General features: G+C 45.1%; 1 protein-coding gene across 2 annotated transcripts; it reads left to right on the forward strand.

The window, feature by feature from the left end:
- Window positions 1–1,595: 1,595 nt before the first annotated feature.
- Window positions 1,596–19,034, forward strand: LOC140903304 (hippocampus abundant transcript 1 protein). 2 transcript variants are annotated; one of them, XR_012156212.2, is made up of 13 exons: window positions 1,596–1,962; window positions 5,693–5,788; window positions 7,289–7,351; window positions 8,906–9,033; window positions 9,564–9,678; window positions 10,276–10,494; window positions 11,219–11,332; window positions 11,948–12,019; window positions 12,290–12,402; window positions 12,773–12,870; window positions 13,630–13,793; window positions 13,878–14,154; window positions 18,542–19,034. XR_012156212.2 is itself a non-coding variant. In XM_073324395.2 (12 exons), the coding sequence occupies exons 1-12, from the start codon at window positions 1,879–1,881 to the stop codon at window positions 14,085–14,087; spliced, it is 1,476 nt and encodes a 491-aa protein (XP_073180496.1). In that variant the 5' UTR covers window positions 1,596–1,878; the 3' UTR covers window positions 14,088–18,537. The 2 variants fall into 2 exon arrangements, 1 of the variants encoding a protein (XP_073180496.1); XM_073324395.2 differs by lacking the exon at window positions 18,542–19,034 and having other exon boundaries at window positions 13,878–18,537.
- Window positions 19,035–19,976: the final 942 nt, after the last annotated feature.

A 19,976-nucleotide genomic window follows, 5' to 3' on the forward strand; every position in this document is an offset into this window, starting at 1 on the left:
CAGGCCAGTCCTTGCCTACAGACAGCCCCGCAACCTGAAGCAAATACTCACCAACAACCACATACCACACAACAGAACCACTAACCCAGGAACTTATCCTTGCAACAAAGCCCGTTGCCAACTGTGCCCACATATCTATTCAGGGGACACCATCACAGGGCCTAATAACATCAGCCACACTATCAGAGGCTCGTTCACCTGCACATCCACCAATGTGATCTATGCCATCATGTGCCAGCAATGCCCCTCTGCCATGTACATTGGTCAAACTGGACAGTCTCTACGTAAAAGAATAAATGGACACAAATCAGATGTCAAGAATTATAACATTCATAAACCAGTCGGAGAACACTTCAATCTCTCTGGTCACGCGATCACAGACATGAAGGTCGCTATCTTAAAACAAAAAAACTTCAAATCCAGACTCCAGCGAGAAACTGCTGAATTGGAATTCATTTGCAAATTGGATACTATTAATTTAGGCTTAAATAGAGACTTGGAGTGGCTAAGTCATTATGCAAGGTAGCCTGTTTCCTCTTGTTTTTTCCTACCCCCCCCCCCCCAGATGTTCTGGTTTAACTTGGATTTTAACTTGAAGAGTGGTCAGTTTGGATGAGCTATTACCAGCAGGAGAGTGAGTTTGTGTGTGTATGGGGGTGGGGGGGATGTGAGAACCTGGATTTATGCAGGAAATAGCCCAGCTTAATTGTCATGCACATTGTGTAAAGAGTTATCACTTTGGATGGGCTATCACCAGCAGGAGAGTGAATTTGTGTGGGGGGGTAGAGGGTGAGAAAACCTGGATTTGTGCTGGAAATCACTTTAGATAAGCTATTACCAGCAGGACAGTGGGGTGGGAATAGGTATTGTTTCATATTCTCTGTGTATATATAAAGCCTGCTGCAGTTTCCACTGAATGCATCCGATGAAGTGAGCTGTAGCTCACGAAAGCTTATGCTCTAATAAATTGGTTAGTCTCTAAGGTGCCACAAATCGGTTCAGTGGCACCATCACGTCCCCCCACCATCCAGGTCACTGGCACAGCACCATTCCCTCATTTAGGTCAGTGGCACAATTGATCAATGGTACAGCCTGTAACACCCCCCGTTGGTGGTACGGTCTTGCCATTATTGACAGCGGTGTCAGTGGTACAATCCTACACACACACACCCGTAGGTTAGTGGAACAGCCCGATAAAGCTGTACAATCTGAGCGACCGTTTGTGACCGTTATCCAATAGTTCCACCTTTCCCCCGTCAATCTACAGTCTAGTCCAATCGGAGGGCCAGACTCCTTGATGCCCCGGTGCGGATGAGCCAATCCCGAGGAAGGGTAGAGAAAACGAGGCTGTGCTGGGGAGCCCGCCGCAGGCTCTTTTCCTCGACCAGAGCAGAGCGAAAGGAGGCGCGGAGCTCCGCGATAGGGAGTCAGAAATGATTGACGGCCACGGCAGTCAATAGCATGCTTTATTTGTGGTGGTGACGCGAGAACGTGGGCGAGGCTTTGAGTCTAGAGTGGGCGTGGCGCACGGTGGAAGAGCCGGATCCGGAAGGCGGTCGCGGAGATGGGGTGAGGGAAGGGGCGGGCGGAGGCTGTTTCGGCTGCGCGCGCAGCGGGCGGAAGCGGCCTGAGGAGGCGCTGACGGACGGACGGACGGGCGGGTTGCCCTGAGGAGCGGGCCGCGCCGGGGAGGAGGCAGCCGGACGGAGCGGGCCGCCGCTGCCGGGGATGGTGGCGACGCCTCCGGCGTGAGGCGGTCCCGGTGGCCCTGAGTCCTTCCCCCCCTCCCCCCCGGGCTCAGTGTGGCCCGGCCCCCGGGGGGAGGATGGGGCCGCAGCGGAACCCGGGCAGCAGCGGCGGCAGGGCCCCGGCCTCACCATGACCGGCGAGAAGAAGAAAAAGAAGCGGCTCAACCGCAGCGTCCTGCTGGCCAAGAAAATCATCATCCGGGACGGAGCCAGCGTGAGTCCGCCCGGGCGGGGCCCGGGTGGAGGGAATGGGGCAGGAAGCTGGAGGGCTCTGGCGTGAGGGGCGCCGGGGGGGGGGGGGACCTTGCTCCAGCCGATTTTCCCGGCCCATCGCCCATGCGTTAGGCCTTCGCTTTGCTGGCTGGTGCAGTATCTTCCCCCGCCCTGGGTGCCGTTGATGGATCCCTAGGTGGTGGGTGGGCAGCACCGGCCTGGTGTGGGAATCCCGCCTGGCAGGTGGGAGCCAAGAGCACTTGTGCTGTTTGCACCAGGCTGGGGCCACCTTCAAGGTGGGAAAACGCAGCTGTGATCTCCTTTAGAGCCATCCGATGAAGATCTGGAGCTTGGATCTCACCAGTGTGGTGGGTCCAGTGGAATGAAACCCGCTGGACCAAGCTATCACGTGGGTTGTGTGTGTGTATTTGGGGCTTGCATGCCTCACTGTGTAGGCTGACCCTTAGGTTTGGATTTGCAGGTGGTCTGACGTATTTTGGGCCTTCCGTTGAGAAGTGTTTTTGGAGTAGGGAGAGACCAGCACTGCAACATCACCAGATGCTACCAGTATATGCCTATAATGCAGATTATTACACTCTGCTGTAGATACATTTTAGCACTGTGCTTTATATTTTAGACTACTAGTGTACTAGATACACCAGAGTATAAGATACTGAATGGTAAGCGCTTTCCCATCATGCTGGCCCTCATGGAAGCCAAGATATTAAGTTGTGGTCTCCTCCCACCATGCTGGTTCTCATGGGACCCCAGCAGTCATATCTGTAAAGTAAATGCCTGCTTCTGAGGCTAATATAGCACCCATTAAACTTTTCATATGGCAGTTATAGCACTGCCCTGGGGGACAATCTATTTGGGTACAGTGATCTCTCAGGTTTCAGAGTAACAGCCCTGTTAGTCTGTATTCGCAAAAAGAAAAGGAGGACTTGTGGCACCTTGGAGACTAACCAATTTATTTGAGCATAAGCTTTCGTGAGCTACAGCTCACTTCATCGGATGCATAAAGTGGAAAATACAGTGAGGAGATTTATATACACACACAGACCATGAAAAAATGGGTGTTTATCATACACATTGAAAGGAGAGTCATCACTTAAGATGAGCCATCACCAGCAGGCTTATGCTCAAATAAATTGGTTAGTCTCTAAGGTGCCACAAGTCCTCCTTTTCTTTTAGTGATCTCTCAATATATTTTGAAGCTGATTGACCATCTTCCTATTTCATCAAACTTGCTAAACTGGTTTGGATTAGTCAAAATGGAAAATACTTATTTAGGTTGGAAACAATTCAAACCTGAACTTTACCTTTATTCTTTCGTGTGAAGTAAGAGATTACTGTAAACACTGAAACAAGCTTGGAGCCATGGGACTCAAAGGGTTACAAATAGATGGGGTTTTGCTAAATCCCTGCCATTAACAGAACAAATATGAAATGTCTGAACATCTGTTTGATTAGTGGAGTGTTCTCTAGGCAAACTACAAACAGTGGGAACTGAATAGCTTGCAGTAAACAATGAGGGACAAGATGACGGTGGGTGGGGTGGCACTAAGCAACGTTAAAAGCCAGTGAAATGTTAATTATTGTGCTATTTCCAGGAGTGGCTACAAACACAAGCAAAGTGGGTCATTCAGAACAGTAAAACATGCATGTGAGGTCAGCCCTTGAAGTAAATTTCACCTGGTGCTTAGTGACCAATGTCCCTCTACAGTGTAACCTTTAGTTCTTTATTCAGAGTTTGGGATGCTGGTTTAAGCATTGAAAAATGAATCCTATAAATAGGTGGAAGATGCAAAAAGCTGTAAAACAGGAATGAAGGCTTTCTGTTTCTGTAACTGTACTTCAATGCTAACAAGTTATGGAATTGTTCAGATTCCTGACACAGGTCAAATACTGTGACTAACCGTTAGCAGGCATGGTGGGTGAAATCATTTTCCAAATAGTCTTCTGCCTGACATTTCATCCACATGTAGCATAACTGCAAACCATGTTAATGAACCACATTAAATTGGTTTAAAAGGTTATATTTAGGCCATTGTCTGGCCTAATGTAGTACACTGATTTACTACATTTGATCATGTTTCCTTCTATTGACTGGCTCCACTGACTTTTACAGCCTGCTGCTTACAACTAAAGAACTTATGGCTTTAGCCCAGATGTTGGGGTTTGTGCTTTTGGTGCTGAATGTCCCAAGTTCAGTGCCCACTGGCAACTGATTTGGCCCCAATTTGTTCCATTAGTGTGGTTCTAAAATAAAATCTCTATTAATGCTAGACAGGAAAAGGGGGCTTGCAGTAACCAATAGCTAATTGTGGTTAATGCTCATTTTCTCCAACATGGTAATTGCTTGCACAGTCCATACTGTATTATAAACTGGGCCCTCCGCAAGTTCTTGTTGCCAGTTCTACTATGATCCAGGCTGCTTAAATAGTTCTATACTGTCTGAAGGGGCTTACCTGTTTCCCAGAGTTCATAACCTTTGCTGCTCTGTTGAGGTATCTTTGTTTTGTCCGAGTGACAAAAGGATCTAACTGCAGAGTTTTGATTGAAAGGGTGTAATGGAAGGATGTGATGGGGGAAGAAGAGAGAACTTCTTTCTGTGAGGGGAAGTATCTCTCCTTCTACCAAGACCGTGTAATGGGATGAAGGAATTAAATACCCATGCAACTTGCAGTTTTCTCCAGCGTTGCTGGCATAATGCCACCTTCACATTTTGTAGCAACAGAGAAAGGGTTTGTCCAGTTGTTTGTGTAGAATAAAAATAACTTTGTTTAATGACCATATTTCCCTTGGGTTTTCCCTGTTTTGAAGGTGTTTATTTGTCTGTGAATCAGATTTACAACCTGTTTAAAGGAAGCATTTTTAATAGAAACTGTTAATACGACCAGGGTCTCAGAATCTTGTCTTCTCTTGCTCTGTTAACAGTTACTCTAATCTGTAGCTCCCCCAGAATCATTCTGCTAATATTTGAGGTAACTGCAGGCTATAAATTCCAGCATACCTTTTACACTGTGCCACAAATAAACTAAATGGGAAGCTCATTCATCCACTCTAGAAAAAACACACACAAGGGCTGAGGTTTTCCACAGCTGACAGGAGATTCTGACATTCAGTTTCCATTCAAATTCATGGGAGTTGTCTTAATTCCTTAGTTGGCTTTGAAAATTTTAAACAGCTTGGCTGAACAACAGATGTACTTTATAACGTATCAGCACTTGTCTTGGTGCTATCTGGCGTGTTAGTCATGTAGGCCAGTTGCACTAAAATCCCCTCTTGTGAAAGGCACGCTATGCTTCTGAGTGTTCGATCTGTGCAATTCCCTGACACAGCTGAGTTCAACCCTGTTTGCTTTCTACACTGCCTTGTGACTCCTGTTCTCCGTAAGCCTGTGACCTTGCAGGTACACCTACACAGCAATGGAAAACCTGGGCCAGTAGCTGAGATTTAGCACTTGGGGAAATGTGTTTTCTGTAGCTAACACTCTATCAGCATTTGAGGGAAATTCAAGTGCCTCCCTTCGGTTGTCCCCCCAGGAGCTAAGGGGAAGACTTTCAAAGGCACAAAGGGCAATTAGCTGCCCCATTCCCATTGGAAGTCAGTGGGAGTTGAGCACCTACCTGTCCTTTATGCCTTTGAAACTCTCCCCCTGTATGGCTATGAATTGTGCACCAAGCCACTTTTCAGATTTCAGGGCATTAACATGTTTTTTCTTTCAGCGACAGGGGATTGGAGAGCCCAGTGTGTACCATGCAGTGGTGGTTATTTTCCTGGAATTTTTTGCCTGGGGGTTACTCACCACCCCTATGTTAACGGTGAGTAACTGACTCTTGCTGGATGGTAGCATGGTGGCAATGCTGAGGTTGAGGATTTCAGTGAAGATCTGGGTACAGTTTGGGTTTGAAGCATGAGAGGCAAAATCTAGGATACTGTACCTTAGATCTGTAGAACTCATTCTGAAAAGTACTTTACACATGGGAATTGCTGCAGCCATCTTTTGAGTGGAGCATGGCAATTGTTTAAAAGCACATAAGAACACTGGTTAGTAATTTAGGACAGAGAAGGAAGAGTACATTATTTGAAATTGAATGGGGGATTTAGTGAGGCAGAACTTAAGAACCCAAGCTGGAATTTGGCCAGAATTTCTCATTTAAAGCTCGGATACTGATGAAAAGTGCCATGGGAGATCTTTAATGATTGAGCAAGGGTGTGATGTGTTATAACTCATCCAATGACTGCAACTTTCACACAGGTGCTAGGACATTGATTTAGCACTGATGCAGAGATAGGGTTGTCTCTTTCTGAATTACCAGCACCACTCCCTGCACTGTCAAGTTCTGTCCAATTACTGAGCCCACACAACCTTGCCAAGATCTCAGCTGGGGGTGACAGACTGTCATGTCAGACTGCACTGTTTGCAGTGTTGTTGTAGCAATGTTGGTCCCAGGATATTAAAAAGATAAGATGGGTGAGGTAATAAAATGTTTTATTGGACCAACTTCTGTTGGTAAAAGAGACAAGCTTTCAAGCTTACATAATTGCTCTTCACATCTGCGCTAGGTGACCCTGTGATGACCAGTATAGGTAACAAAGGAAATGCTACAATAAAACCAAGAACAAAGGGTTAGCTTTATCAAAAGAACCAGAATTCCCAACTCTGATATTTGTCTTGAATTAGAGTTAAGTGACTAGAAACTTTCAAGTTGGCAGCTTCATGAGGGATTCTCAGCTTTCAGAACTTATTTTTGGCAGCTGGTATGACAAGTCATATTAGAGTTTAATATACCATAAAGATCTGTGAGCTGATTTCTGGGATCTAGATAATTTCTGTACAAAGAAGGTCTTGTTCACAAAGGCCCTTAAAAGTACATTCACTAGTATAAAATGTAAGTCAGGTAGGTAGGGGGTACAAAAACAAGAAGGGTGTAATCAGGAAACACGGAGTTAAATGAAGCAGAAATAGGGATTAGGCAGATGGGGCAGAGATGGGGAAACGTTTGTCTGAAATGGCCTCATAGTGTTAGAGAAACTTGGAAACGAGTTCACCCCTACCCAAATCCAACACAGTCACGCGTCTCCCTGTGACATACCTGGGAGAAGTGGCTGCCTATGGCACTGATGAGGAAACAAAAGGGCTCCATACATTTTGTTAGCAGAGCACGTGTGTACGATGATTGTGGCATGAGAATAGGAATGTCAATGCTGTGGGCAAACATGGACTGCAGGCTTTAGTCTCTTGTTTGATGTGATCCTCCTGGCCTTTAACAGCAGAACTTAGTAGGGGATCTGTAAAATTGTTGACTTGGTCTCCACAGGTGTTACACCGGACTTTTCCTCAGCACACATTCCTGATGAATGGCCTGATCCATGGGGTTAAGGTAAGGAATTCTTTCCTTCCATATTAAAGAACCAGTGTTGTTGAAGCACGATGGGCCAGACTACTTTACAGTCTGGGCTTTGTTCCAATCTGAGAACAGGGTCAGTAGCAATGGAAAGTCCTTATAATCAGAGTGCTGTTTGGTGTGATTAGTCCAATCTATAGTGCGTAAGTCGCCACCTTATTGGCAAGCTCAGCAGAAGGGCAGTTCTGTTTTCATGCCCAGTTGATTCTCTGTGTGCTAACCCATTTAGGTATTTTCTTCCAAAATAGCACTGACAATCTGCTGGATAGTCCAGGAAGCCTGAACCCCGTGCCATAGGGTCTGACTCCAGTCCTGGAGCACCCATGGAAAAAATTAGTGGATGCTTAGCACCTTTTGGCAGCCAGCTTACCACCCCTGCAGTGCCTTTTGCCTGCCAGTGGCCCTGCTGATCAACTCCTCTCCCTCCCTCCAAGCACCTCCAGCCTGCTGCAATCAGCTGTTCCGCAGCATGCAGGAGACACTGGGAGTGAGGAGCGGGGATAGGGCAGGCTGCGGGGAAGGGGTGGAACTGGGCGGGAAGAGGCAAAGGTGGAAAGTGGCAGGTGAAGCTTGGGAGAAGGGGACGGGGCCTGGGGCAGAGCAGGGGGTTGAGCAACCCTAGGGCCTGGAGGTTGCCAGCCCATGTGTCCCATGCTGTGCTTGCTGCTAAGAACACTCCAAAACAGCATGAGAACAGCCTAGTGACCAGATTCTAGATAAGAAAACAAAAAACTGGTATTGTCATAGCTCTTGAGTAACGGAATTAAAAACAATGTAACCATGATCTAGAAACTCAGCCATCCCACAGTAGATTAGTGATTACAGAGCCACGTAGCAACTGGTGAAATGGTTTTAGAGTAGTCCAACACCTGTGGGAGAGTTACAGAAGCTGGCAAGCACTAAAACAATCATTTTCTAATTTGCTTGGTAACATGGTAGAATTAGTTTTTGGGATGGGCATCAGTATTAGCAGGAGCACCCCAGTGAAAGGAGCATGACTATCCTTGAAGGATGATTTTTCTCAGGCATGGGGCAGCTCAAACAATCTCATGTATATCTTAAAGAGCTTATTCCCCCCATTTTGTCATGGGTCTGAAAGATTTGTAAATATGGGGAACTTTTACAGAGGCTGAATGGACTTGGCCTCCCTTCACATCCAACAGGTCTCAATCTAGAGCCAGAGCTTTCCCTGAACTGCAACAAAATATTGACATTTTGGAGCTTTGCCAGCATCTCCAGGCAGTGTCAACTCCCTGCTGCATAAATAGGCATGGGAAGACCACAGCTGCAGACTGAGTACTTAGGAAAATAATTTCTGAGCATTTAGCAGTTTTTCCAGTATAGAGATTTCAGCTATCTAATGATTTGTCATGTTTTGGTAACCTTGCCTCCTCCTAGAAATCCCAAAGAGTGGATTGCCAGCTCCTGTTGTTTGTATTGGTGACATTACAGCTCTTATTCCCCTATTGCCAGCCAGAGAAAGTGGCTGTGGGATCTGTACCTGGTGTGAACCCCTCTCCCTTCTCCTAGGGCCTGCTGTCCTTTCTAAGTGCCCCACTGATTGGTGCTCTCTCTGATGTCTGGGGCAGGAAGTCCTTCCTTCTCCTCACTGTGTTCTTCACATGTGCACCAATACCTCTCATGAAGATCAGCCCATGGTGAGTCTATGCTTGGAATGGAGATGATGTGAAGGCGCAGTGATATGGGAGGGATCAGTCCAGAAGATGAGTGAGCGTGTCAAAAGAGGAATTTGGAGGTGTAGTCACTTGAGATGGTGGAGTTAGGAGGATCTGGAGGTGCTTGTATGATGAAGAGAAGGAGCCTGAAGAGGCAGCCTTTCCTTGATCCAGAGCTTCCTTCACACGCCATTGGATTCCAACTCCAGTCAGAAAGAAATGCCTTCTCCTAGTGTTTGCTTCCCACTACTAAAAACTGCATTGGAACTGAGTTGCATTAATGTTTCCTTCGTGTGTGGGATACTATCAGAGATGGGTCTGGACTGGATTTTTAAGCCATGAAGTGTTAACCGGAATGGAAGCCCAACGGCATTTCTGAGCACTTCAGTTTGAAGTGAAATCAAATGAATTGAAGCAGGGGTGTGGAGAAGAGACTGTAGTTCAGCAGCATTAGGCTCCTGTGTTTGTCATGTGGTTTCCTCTAACTCTGCCCCTGGGAACATCTCTTTCAGGTGGTATTTTGCTGTCATTTCCATGTCTGGAGTCTTTGCTGTCACCTTCTCTGTGATTTTTGCCTATGTTGCTGATATCACACAGGAACATGAACGGAGTACAGCTTATGGCTTGGTAAGGATTCACATCATTAATTGATTCCCCAAAGAAATACTCCAGCGCTCCAGAATTCAGAGAGGCGCAGTGCGGGACCATTTTAAGAGTGGCCTCCCCGTGGGTATTGCACACAGGACTTCTGCATTCCTCACAATCCACTGTGTCCATTGCTGGTCCATTCCTGACTCCAAGTGGAGCAACGTGTTTAGAAACCAACCCCAGAGCTTGGTGCTGTGAAATCTGGAATCCAGCTGTATTGTCACTTACTGTCCTTTCTCCAGACTGTGACCCTACACCGGGATGGCTTCCATGCAAACACAAATAAAACCGTGGCTGTGCACCTGTGGCTTCTGCTGAACTATTCTCGCATAGTGTTATAATAGGGTTACTGAAAACACCTTAAGTATTGGCTGAGATACCTCTGGTTATCGGTCATGACCTAGCCTGAACTCTATCGGGGGGGAAATGCTACATTTCTGTATTCTACAGTTCTGGAAAACCTGTTCCTATGGTTTGGCTACCCCATAGGTGGGGGAGCTGGTCTTGGATGACTCTGGGAAAGAGGGTAGGCTCTGACCAGAAGATACTACTACTAACATTTGTGTTACACTGCAGGTGTCAGCCACTTTTGCAGCCAGCCTGGTCACAAGTCCAGCAATTGGCGCATACCTGTCCCAAGCCTATGGTGATACACTGGTGGTGGTGCTGGCTTCAGGGGTTGCTCTGCTGGATATTGGCTTCATTCTGCTGGCTGTACCAGAATCTCTGCCGGAGGAGATGCGCCCTGTGTCCTGGGGAGCTCCCATCTCTTGGGAACAGGCAGATCCATTTGCTGTAAGTAGTTTGCTACTGGCAATTGTTCACTGCAGTTTAACTTCTAGATCTGTTTCCCCAAGTTCCATGTTAGTTCTTCGAACAGGAGGTTGAAGATAAAAAGGGACTCATTTTGCAAGAGGCAGAGGATATGAATTTAGACATGATTGAATCAGGTGCAAGGAGGATGATGTCTGGCTGGTTCTTTATTCAGTGATGGGTAATGGGTTGTGAGTGTATATGACTACATAGTGTCTAAAAACAGCTTCCAGTGTCCCTGAAGAAAATCCTTTGGTGGGAATAACTGATGGTGTGAGTGCAACGCCTATTGCTTTGCAGTTTCACTCTGTATAGCCATGCGAAAGACCTAGCATGTTGTTGCTTCTATTAGCCTGGGGGAGTGCTGGTTGGGTCCCTGAAAAAGATTCTTGCTCATTTGCTCCTCACCTTGGTCTCACGTAGGAGTCACTGCCCATATTAATGTTCCAAGGAGAGCCAGAGTTACAAAAATCTAGCTGGATTCTCTGTGATGCTCAGCATTAGCAGGGTGAAGTTTCCCACAGCCGGGAAGCTCTTCAAGGCAGAAACAATTTGGTTCCAGACTGATCTGTCATGCAGATATGTCCCACTGATGTGCAGAAATGCTGTGGCAGAACAAGCTCTTCCAGGGTGCTTAGTGTACTAAGTAACCCTTTGTGTTGGGTTTGTATCAGAGGGAGCCTAATGGTCCTGTTTGTTTCTCCAGTCTCTCCGCAAAGTGGGCCAAGATTCTACTGTGCTGCTTATCTGCATTACTGTCTTTCTCTCCTACCTTCCTGAAGCCGGCCAGTACTCCAGCTTCTTTTTGTACCTACGACAGGTCAGTCATTGGGGTTAGACTAGGATACTGGTTTGGAAATCAAAGGTTTGTAGTGCGTGTTGTAGTCTCATGCGTTTGTTTTATTTCCTTCCTGACTATGCAGTATGGGGCGGCAGCTTCTGCCCAGTGATCCTGAGCTGGGGGAATTAGCAGCTTGGCGGCACAACAGCAGCCCTGGTTTGCCACTGCTGACCAGAAGCTATTTCTTAATGAGGGTGAAACAGTACCAGTAACCTCATTGAAAATGGAGGATCCCCATGAATGCTGGTTAACTGTGCAGCCCTTCTGTGCCTTGCAAATGCAGTCCCCAGGCTAATCACTAGCTACCTGCGTTGGACTCAGTGCTTACCCCACCTTGTCGTCTTCAGGCACTTGGGACAGCGTATCCACTCACTTGGTTACCTCTTTAGCCCATGGAAACATCTTCCATCTTGTCACTGGGGAGCCTTTAATGTCCTCTTTCCCGTGAGGCGGTAGAGGGTGAAGTTGTGTAATGCTCATGCTACTGACACGTAGTATCAGTAAGCACTAAAGATGGCTCTCATGGCGTGGCTTTTCTCGGGTAGAACACGAAGCCCTTTGCCTGAAATCATATCCCTTCTGATGTCTTTGTAGGTCATTGGATTTTCCTCAGAGACTGTGGCAGCCTTTATTGGTGTAGTTGGAATTCTCTCCATATTGGCTCAGGTGAGAACCCATTCTCTGGGTACTACTCTCAAACCCCTCAGTTATGAGAATACACCAAAATTTGTGACAATGAGGATTGGATTGGCAACTGTCAGAATTCTTTTGTGAAGCCTTATCAATGCATGTTACTAGCTGCAGGACAGCCCAGGGCCTGACAAACCTGACAGTGAGGAGAGTTGCCTCCTCTTTCTTCATCACTTTCTTGTCCAGTGTAGTTGCTTCCTTTCTCCCCACTGTAGTTTGATAACATCATCTCATTTCTCTTCTCAGACAGTAGTGTTGGGGATTCTCATGCGTTCAATAGGAAATAAAAATACCATCCTCTTGGGCTTAGGCTTCCAGATTCTACAGCTTGCCTGGTACGGCTTTGGATCGCAGCCTTGGTAAGAGTGGGTCTGCATTATTAAATAAACAATTGACACATTTCTCATCCCTCCCCTCTTTAGCCAGTTGCTTGTGCCCAGTGCAGTTGTGCAATGTTCTCCATTTGGCCACCAGAGGGAGATATTTGTCTGCTCTTCCAGCCTTAGTTTGCAGTACTCTTTTTTTTTTTTTTTTTGTATGGAGAACTCTCCTCCTTTCTGCTTTATGCTGTAGTTTTCAGCCTGTAGTCCACAGGTCCCTGGGGGGGTCTGCAGACTTGTCTAAGATTTCCAAAAGGCATTGCACCTCCATTTGAAATTTTTTAGAGATCTGCAAATGAAAAATGGTTGAAAACTGCATTTAATGGGCTGATTTCTCTTTCTCTTGTAGGATGATGTGGGCAGCAGGAGCTGTGGCTGCCATGTCCAGTATCACTTTCCCAGCCATCAGTGCCATGGTGTCCAGGAACGCAGATCCGGACCAGCAAGGTACGTCTCACTTGATTAAAATTCATCCAGCAGTTATCCTGACAAGTTTTCTACTACTTTTACATGGATAGGGAGAGAGCGCTACTGATACTGTAGGGAGGATAGGTATTTCTTTAACCTTTTGAAATCCAGTGAACATCTGGACACACTGTGCAGCATCTCTGTATGGCTTCAAAGCTGTATGCCAACCACCCTCCATGTTAATTCTCTGTGTACAGCCTGAGTACTCTTAATGGGTACCTGTATGCACAAAAGAATATAGGATTGAGAATCTAGTTTATTAGGTATACTAGTTTCTAGGAACTAATTTACACCATCAGCCTATCAAGATTGGTATCAGCCTTTTTAACAATACCTGATCCTTGAGGAAGGGTCTCATAAAACACTCCATAATGCTTTTGTGCAACATTGAACAACTACTCATTTGAGATAGGGAGGAAGTTCCTACTTGACCATCCACCTACCTTGAGTTTGTTCCCTGAATCCTGAGGTTAGATTGCCTCTAATTCAACTTCCCGTGTTCATCAGTAAGTTGTGGCATGACTTGCCTGTGCCCATGCTCTGGGAAATGGCAAGCTCGCTGTTAATGTGTTTTTAGGGAGGTATAGCTATGTAGGAGCTGAGATCTATCAAGACAGTCATTGGTTTATGTGTGTTCTGGATGTGGACTTAATCCTGTTCTTGTGCAGCACAGATGTCTTGCCTCTCCTTTAGAAAGCTGGAGGCTTATGACTTCTCGGTCTTTACTTTTTCTCTCAGGTGTGGTTCAGGGGATGATCACTGGAATTCGGGGACTCTGTAATGGGCTGGGGCCAGCTCTCTATGGCTTCGTCTTCTACCTGTTCCATGTGGAATTGAATGAAATGGCTGAAGTGGAAACCATGGGAAAGGCCTCAAAGGTCATGGTCAACCCTACTGATGAGGTATCCTATCCAGTTTCATCACTAGCTTTGTCTGTCTGTCTTCCCACTTCACTGCATTAATCATTCCTGTACTTTGCTTTACAGAGTAGCATTATCCCAGGGCCCCCTTTCCTCTTTGGAGCATGCTCGGTCCTGCTGTCGCTCCTAGTGGCCTTGTTCATTCCGGAACACAATCTTGCATTGAGATCGGGCAGCCATAAGAAACACAGCAATGGAGCCCAGACCCACACCCACAGCCCACAGTCTGGAGGATCAGATGGCAAGGAGCCCCTGCTGGAGGACAGTAGTGTATGAGGGGAAAACTTGAATCTCTTGCTTTTCAACTCCAAGCCAAGGATGGACTGTACCAACTGGAGTTGGGGTGAGAGTCAGGGGAGGTAATGGACTGTACCACTAACAGCTAATGAGGGAGGGAAAAACTGTCCTTCAAAGCCAAATACATCCAGCTGGTGCAAAAAATGAGATTGTACCATCTGGTGGTGAAGGAAGAAGTTCGACTGCACCATGTGAAGGGATAGTTCTTAAGGAAAACCTGCTTTTGTATGTGAATGGTGAACTTTCACAGTGTTGCCTGCCATATACTCACCTTGCCGATGAGAGTGAGGAGCCAGAATTCTATCCCTGCTCTTTAATATAAACTAAATGATCTGACAGTGAGAGAAAACTAAGGCTTCAATTACATGTCCCTTCCCCCAATATAATCAGTACTAGCTTCTGGCCCATTCTGCTTGATGGGCTAGCCTACTTCAGGCTGAGGACTGGGGGAGCATAGAAATCACAATCCAAGCCTCTATCCTCAGCTCATGCTGAGAGTACAAGATGGTCTGATACACTAAATACAGAGCGATGTATGTGTAGAATAGACCAGTCAGTCTCCAGCTGAGTAGATCTTTACTTCTTGAGGATCTGATGAATTTGCCAATTCCAGCCCATGTGATAAATTCAGACCAAAAAGAAATTCAGAACATTACTGAAATAGAAAGAGGTGACAAAGGCAGGAAGTAATGGTTCAGCTATCACTGCCCTTAGCTCACTTGGGAGTGAGTGACTGGGGGTGAAAAGGCAGTCGTGAGTTACAGATTTCTTGTTTTGGAACAACTACACAGTTACTTAAATGTAGCGTTTTGTCTGTGCTTCCGTCTTCTGGAAGTGGATTGAGCGGTTCAAAAAATCTTTCATGGAACTGGAACATTAGGAAACACGCTTCTCTGAGAGAGTTCGGAGAAATGGCTTAATCCATGTTACGCACTTTTATAAAGCATATTCCTTCCCCCAAACTGCTGCTATCTGTTATAGGAAACACCTGATGATGGCTCTCTGGGAGTTACAGCTCATATGGGGCTGCAGTCATTCTGCTCAGTCCATCAGTCTGAAAGGCTGCAGCACAAAATTTACATTATAACTGAATATATAGATTTGAATTCCACTTGGCATTTCTGAACCTCCTGCAGGGGACAGCCATCTTGCTGAAAAATGTCTTCGTGACCTCAGCTGTAGAGTTGAGCTCTGCTTAGAATTAGAGCAGCAGAGTAAAGCACAGGCTCAAAACCTGATGTGGGAAAAGTTAGGAGACATGTGCGTGTTTGGTGTGTCAGGGATGCTTAGCTATTTACAAATACGTAAAGGGGCATTCAGAGAGGAGAGAAATTAATTATTTCTTATCAGTGTGCGGAATCAGAATCCGAAGTTATAGGCTTGATCAGTTACAGGGAAAATATAAGTAAAATATTAGGAGAAGCTGTAAGCCAATTGACACACAAGCAGTAGAACTAGTTAAGGGAGCTGTGGATTCATCCACTGGAAATAGTCAAGGCTTGGACTAGAGCAGATGTGATTCAGTAGCGCTCTCTAGTTGTTGGGAAAGTCTTCTGTCCTGTGGTTGTGCTTTGGGTCAGTTTCCTGCTGGCACAGATTTGTGGTAGGTATCTTAACCTCTCAATTCATTGGGAACAGGAAATCACAGCTAACCTGACTAAGCACAGCTGCATAGATCAGCTCCTAGAATGTTGGTGTCACAAATACCCATTTGCAGCAAGGCTCAGGAATGCCATTGACTTCTAAATGAATTTTAGAGCTGGTGAGATGCCAGATGGACAGCCCTAGCGACTGAAGTCCTCTAACCACACAACAGGTACGGTACGGGGACCAGCATTGCAAGCTTCCCCATTCCGCCCTGCTAGTTTACCTCAACCTGTCCTGGAGGGACTGCTTTGGGGGATGTCCGGAGTTCAGGCTCCAGGGCTCATTCAATTTATAGCCTCTTGTGAGGCTACCAATGTGGGACCAGTTAATGTCAATGTTGTCAGCGGTTTTTGTGATGTGGACAGCCGTCCAGTAGGAAGTAGACTGAGATCTACAAAATGAATTTCATGTAGGCTATTGAATAGCTGATGGGTAGTAACAGCTCACTGTTCCCCTAGACAGAGTTTGAACTAGTGACCTAATATCCATTCACCCAGTCCCCTGAGTCAGCCAGTTATAAGAAACGGTAATATTAATTAAAACAAATATAATTCACGATTTAACAATTTAGAAACAATCTTTATCACCCAAGGCCCCAATCCTGTAATTGGATCCATCATCTTATGCTTCTGCAAAGGCCAGGGAACTTCAGGGGAACAGTATGTGAGAGCAAGAGTTTGCCTGCATGGATCCGATTGCAGGGTTAGGGAATAAGTTAGCAGAAAGCTTCACTGAACACAGTAGCTCCAGTTTTCTCAAGGCTTGTCCTTGATCGTTATCAGGAACATCTGGTATTGTACATGCACAGCAAAACCAGATCCTAAAGGAAATCACGTTTAAATTCCTTTTCCCCGTCCAAAAATCCTTGCTCTGTAGAATAGTATAGCTACTACAGGGTTGTTTTTGTGTGTGGTTTTTCTGTTTTGTGGTTTTTTTAAAAGCCATTTTGTGAGTACAACAAAGTAAAACTGCCAATTCTTACTCTTAGGTTTTGTATTAAAATTGGCTGATGTGCTTTTCTCCCTCCCCCCAGCCATGAAAGTAATAAATACAATTACCCTGGTCACACTGAGGCAATCAGAACTGCAAGGTAAAATAGAACTGAAACACCACAAAATAGACTGTAAACTTAATATATAATATATTATAAATTATATATATTTTTTAAAAAAATCCTTCCCTTTATTTAATACCTTAGCTTATTAAAACTGACATGTTCTGAATCTAATTTCCTTTTCACCGTTGATGCTGCCTGTGGCTTTCTGTTGGTCCTTCACTCTGCTTGGATAGGGAAACTAGTCTGGTTAGTTTCACTTCTTTGTCCTTAGTAGCACAATGTTGTGATGTTTTACATTTCCCGCACTGCTGCAAAGCACTTAAATTCCTCCAAAATCTGTTCTGACAAACTCAATACAACAGTTTTTGTAATAGATTATGTAACACCACATAATCCTAAATCTTGGGCCCAAATGACATGTTACTCTAAGTAAAATAACTAAACTATATTTCTTGGCTAAGGCTGTCTGTTTACAGGCAAATCCTTGAAGAAACTAGTTTCTAATGCTTGATCTACACTTGAAAGTCGTACCGGTATAATTATGGTCATGAAGGGTGTGACTTTTTTCACATATGCAGTTATACCAGTAAAAGCCCTAGTGTGGATGCAGCTATACTAGTATAAAAGTGCTGTACAGTTTAATTATTTCCCTTTTTGTACAGGAAAAACTACTTTGGTACAGTTAAATTGGGTCTTGTCTACACTAGAAAATTGTACTAAGTGGCAATACTGCTGAATTATTCACTCTGAAAGCTTGAATGCAACTTAATGGCAGGGATATTTGCATTCCATGGGAGATTCCACTAATTATCAGTAGTGAAGCAGACAGAGGAACTTGTTTGCAAATCCTTGAAATTACACCTACCTTCTCAGGAAACTGGGGAGGGTCTTCCAACCCCACCCACAGACTCATTCCCCCTGTACGTGAAGGGGTATGATCCACCATTCTGCCTTTTGACTGAGAAGTATTTTGGCCAGGCCGTAAAGGAGCTAGAATTACAGGACCTGAATGAAGAATGTCGTTATTCTGAAGGGCCGATAATTCTGTAGCACTCCCCGTAGAAACTGGAAACATCTGTATAGAACATTCAACTACTGTGGTCAATTTTTGTTACTTTATATGAAAAGCTGCATATTTTTTTAAAGTACCTTTTTTTAAAAACCCCTGCAGCATGATGCCAGACACTGGCTGTCCAACATCAATATTATTTCCCCAAGTTTGTCTGCTCAGTGTCATAAAACAGATGAGTAACAAGTGATGAAACTCAATTGTGGCTAAAAGCCTTTCACTTCAGTGCCCCCTGCTGGTTGAGGTGAAGATGGCCTTTCCTCTGCAGCTCCAGTGCTGATGCAGGAGTTCAAGTTTAAAATCTGATCTTGTTGGATTAAAAATGCATTAAAACCCACATTTTCTCACTCTGCTTTAGTTTTGCAAATTAGAAACAATTCAGTGACAAATTCCTGTTTCGTTCTGTCTTTCTCTGCACCTGGGTGGCTGCAAATGTTCTTGGTGGTCTTTGAATGGTGCAGGCATGTGGAAAGGCTGCAAGTTTTAATGAAGAATGGCAGCAATGCCCTCTTTTTAAATTAATGGAGTTTGCTCTTTGTGACGTTGATTTGTGTTCTTAGCTTATGATGAAATGTATTTAGTTTATTTCAATTGTGTTTAGAACTGGCTGATCTTTCCCACTGATGGGTTATTTATTAAACTGCTACTTTCCTGTTGCAGTAAAATCCTCTTTGCAATCTCACTCTTCTCCTAAACCATGTGCAACGAGATGGCCTTTGCAAGTCTGTGCCTGTGATGCTTGAAGTGAATCTTTGCAAGGATCCTAAACGTCTCTCGAGCCGTGGGTGAGGTATGCCCTACAGATTAGTCTCCTGATGTCTGGTCTCCAGATCGTTTTTCTCCCAGCTCTTACCGAAGCCTGGTTGACACACAAACTTGCACCCATTGAACTCTGAGCTTCCTAAAACAGATTATTTCCCAGCGAGTTTGTGTAGATACTTATTTTAGATAAGTGGCTGGTTAGCTTTGATCCTGAAATAAGTGTCCAGACAGACTTGAATCACAATAACTAAAACTGTATTCGTACCTTTTTGCATGTAAATCTGCCCTGAGCTGCCGTCCTCTTGAGTGAATGTGCTCTTCCTTCTACCCATTTCCTACGTCGCCAGGACTGTAAGGAGGCTCCAATAAAAATTGGAAAGTGCTTGTACTATCCTTGGATGAAAGGTGCTACCTTACTCAGTGCAGAAGTACTATTAATCACTAGGATTCACATTACAAGAAACCCCTCTGGGTGTGATACAGCAACAGTAGCCCAGATCCTGTGTGTTGCGTGACCCAGGCATCAGTGCACTAATACTGTGATGGTCAAATGCCCTTCCCTAACTAGCGTGACTTGTGGATTGTCTTGGATTTGTCTGCATTCAATAAGGATTCTCACATACTTACCAGGACTCATTGACAGTCAACTATGATCTATATACAAGCATCCATCATTCCTGCTTTTGCATACACTAGATCCACCTACCACTAGTTTGTTTTTGGGACCAGGTGGTCAACACACATGACATAACCAGCTTTCCAATCTCCCATATTCTGTTCATTTCCAGCCAGGCTTAATTTAGATCCCTTCAGAGAATTTTTTTTTTCCAGAATAGTTGCAGACAATATAATCATGAGAAATAGAAACAGATGTAACAGATGTTCTTACATGGAATCTGTGATTTATGACTGAAGTCGTCTAATGGGCTGGAGAGACAGGTCACCTTTTACAGGATGCACAGCTATTTGCACTTGTTTGGACCAATAGTCTGGAATTACTTTGCAGTACCCACAGAGTGAGAACCAGATGCTTCACGTGAATCTGATTGGACTGGGGAAACCCCCCTTCACACAAATGGCCGTCCGGAGAGTTTGGACTGGGATTTCAAAACATCATGAGGTATTTGGGTACCTAAATCCCTTTGACTTCATGGGAGTTTGGTACCTGACTCCTTATTTTCCTATGAAAATTCTGACCTTAACCAAAAGGCTTCCACCCTTTTACCCTTCTTGTTGAAAATGGCATGTTGCCTTCCCTTGACCCAAAATCTGTTTTCATAGGGGTGGCTCAGTGGTGGGCTGATATGCTGCCAGATGGCCCCCTTTTGTGAGT

The sequence above is a fragment of the Lepidochelys kempii genome, chromosome 25 (assembly GCF_965140285.1).
Source record: "Lepidochelys kempii isolate rLepKem1 chromosome 25, rLepKem1.hap1, whole genome shotgun sequence".
Taxonomy (NCBI): Eukaryota; Metazoa; Chordata; order Testudines; family Cheloniidae; genus Lepidochelys; species Lepidochelys kempii.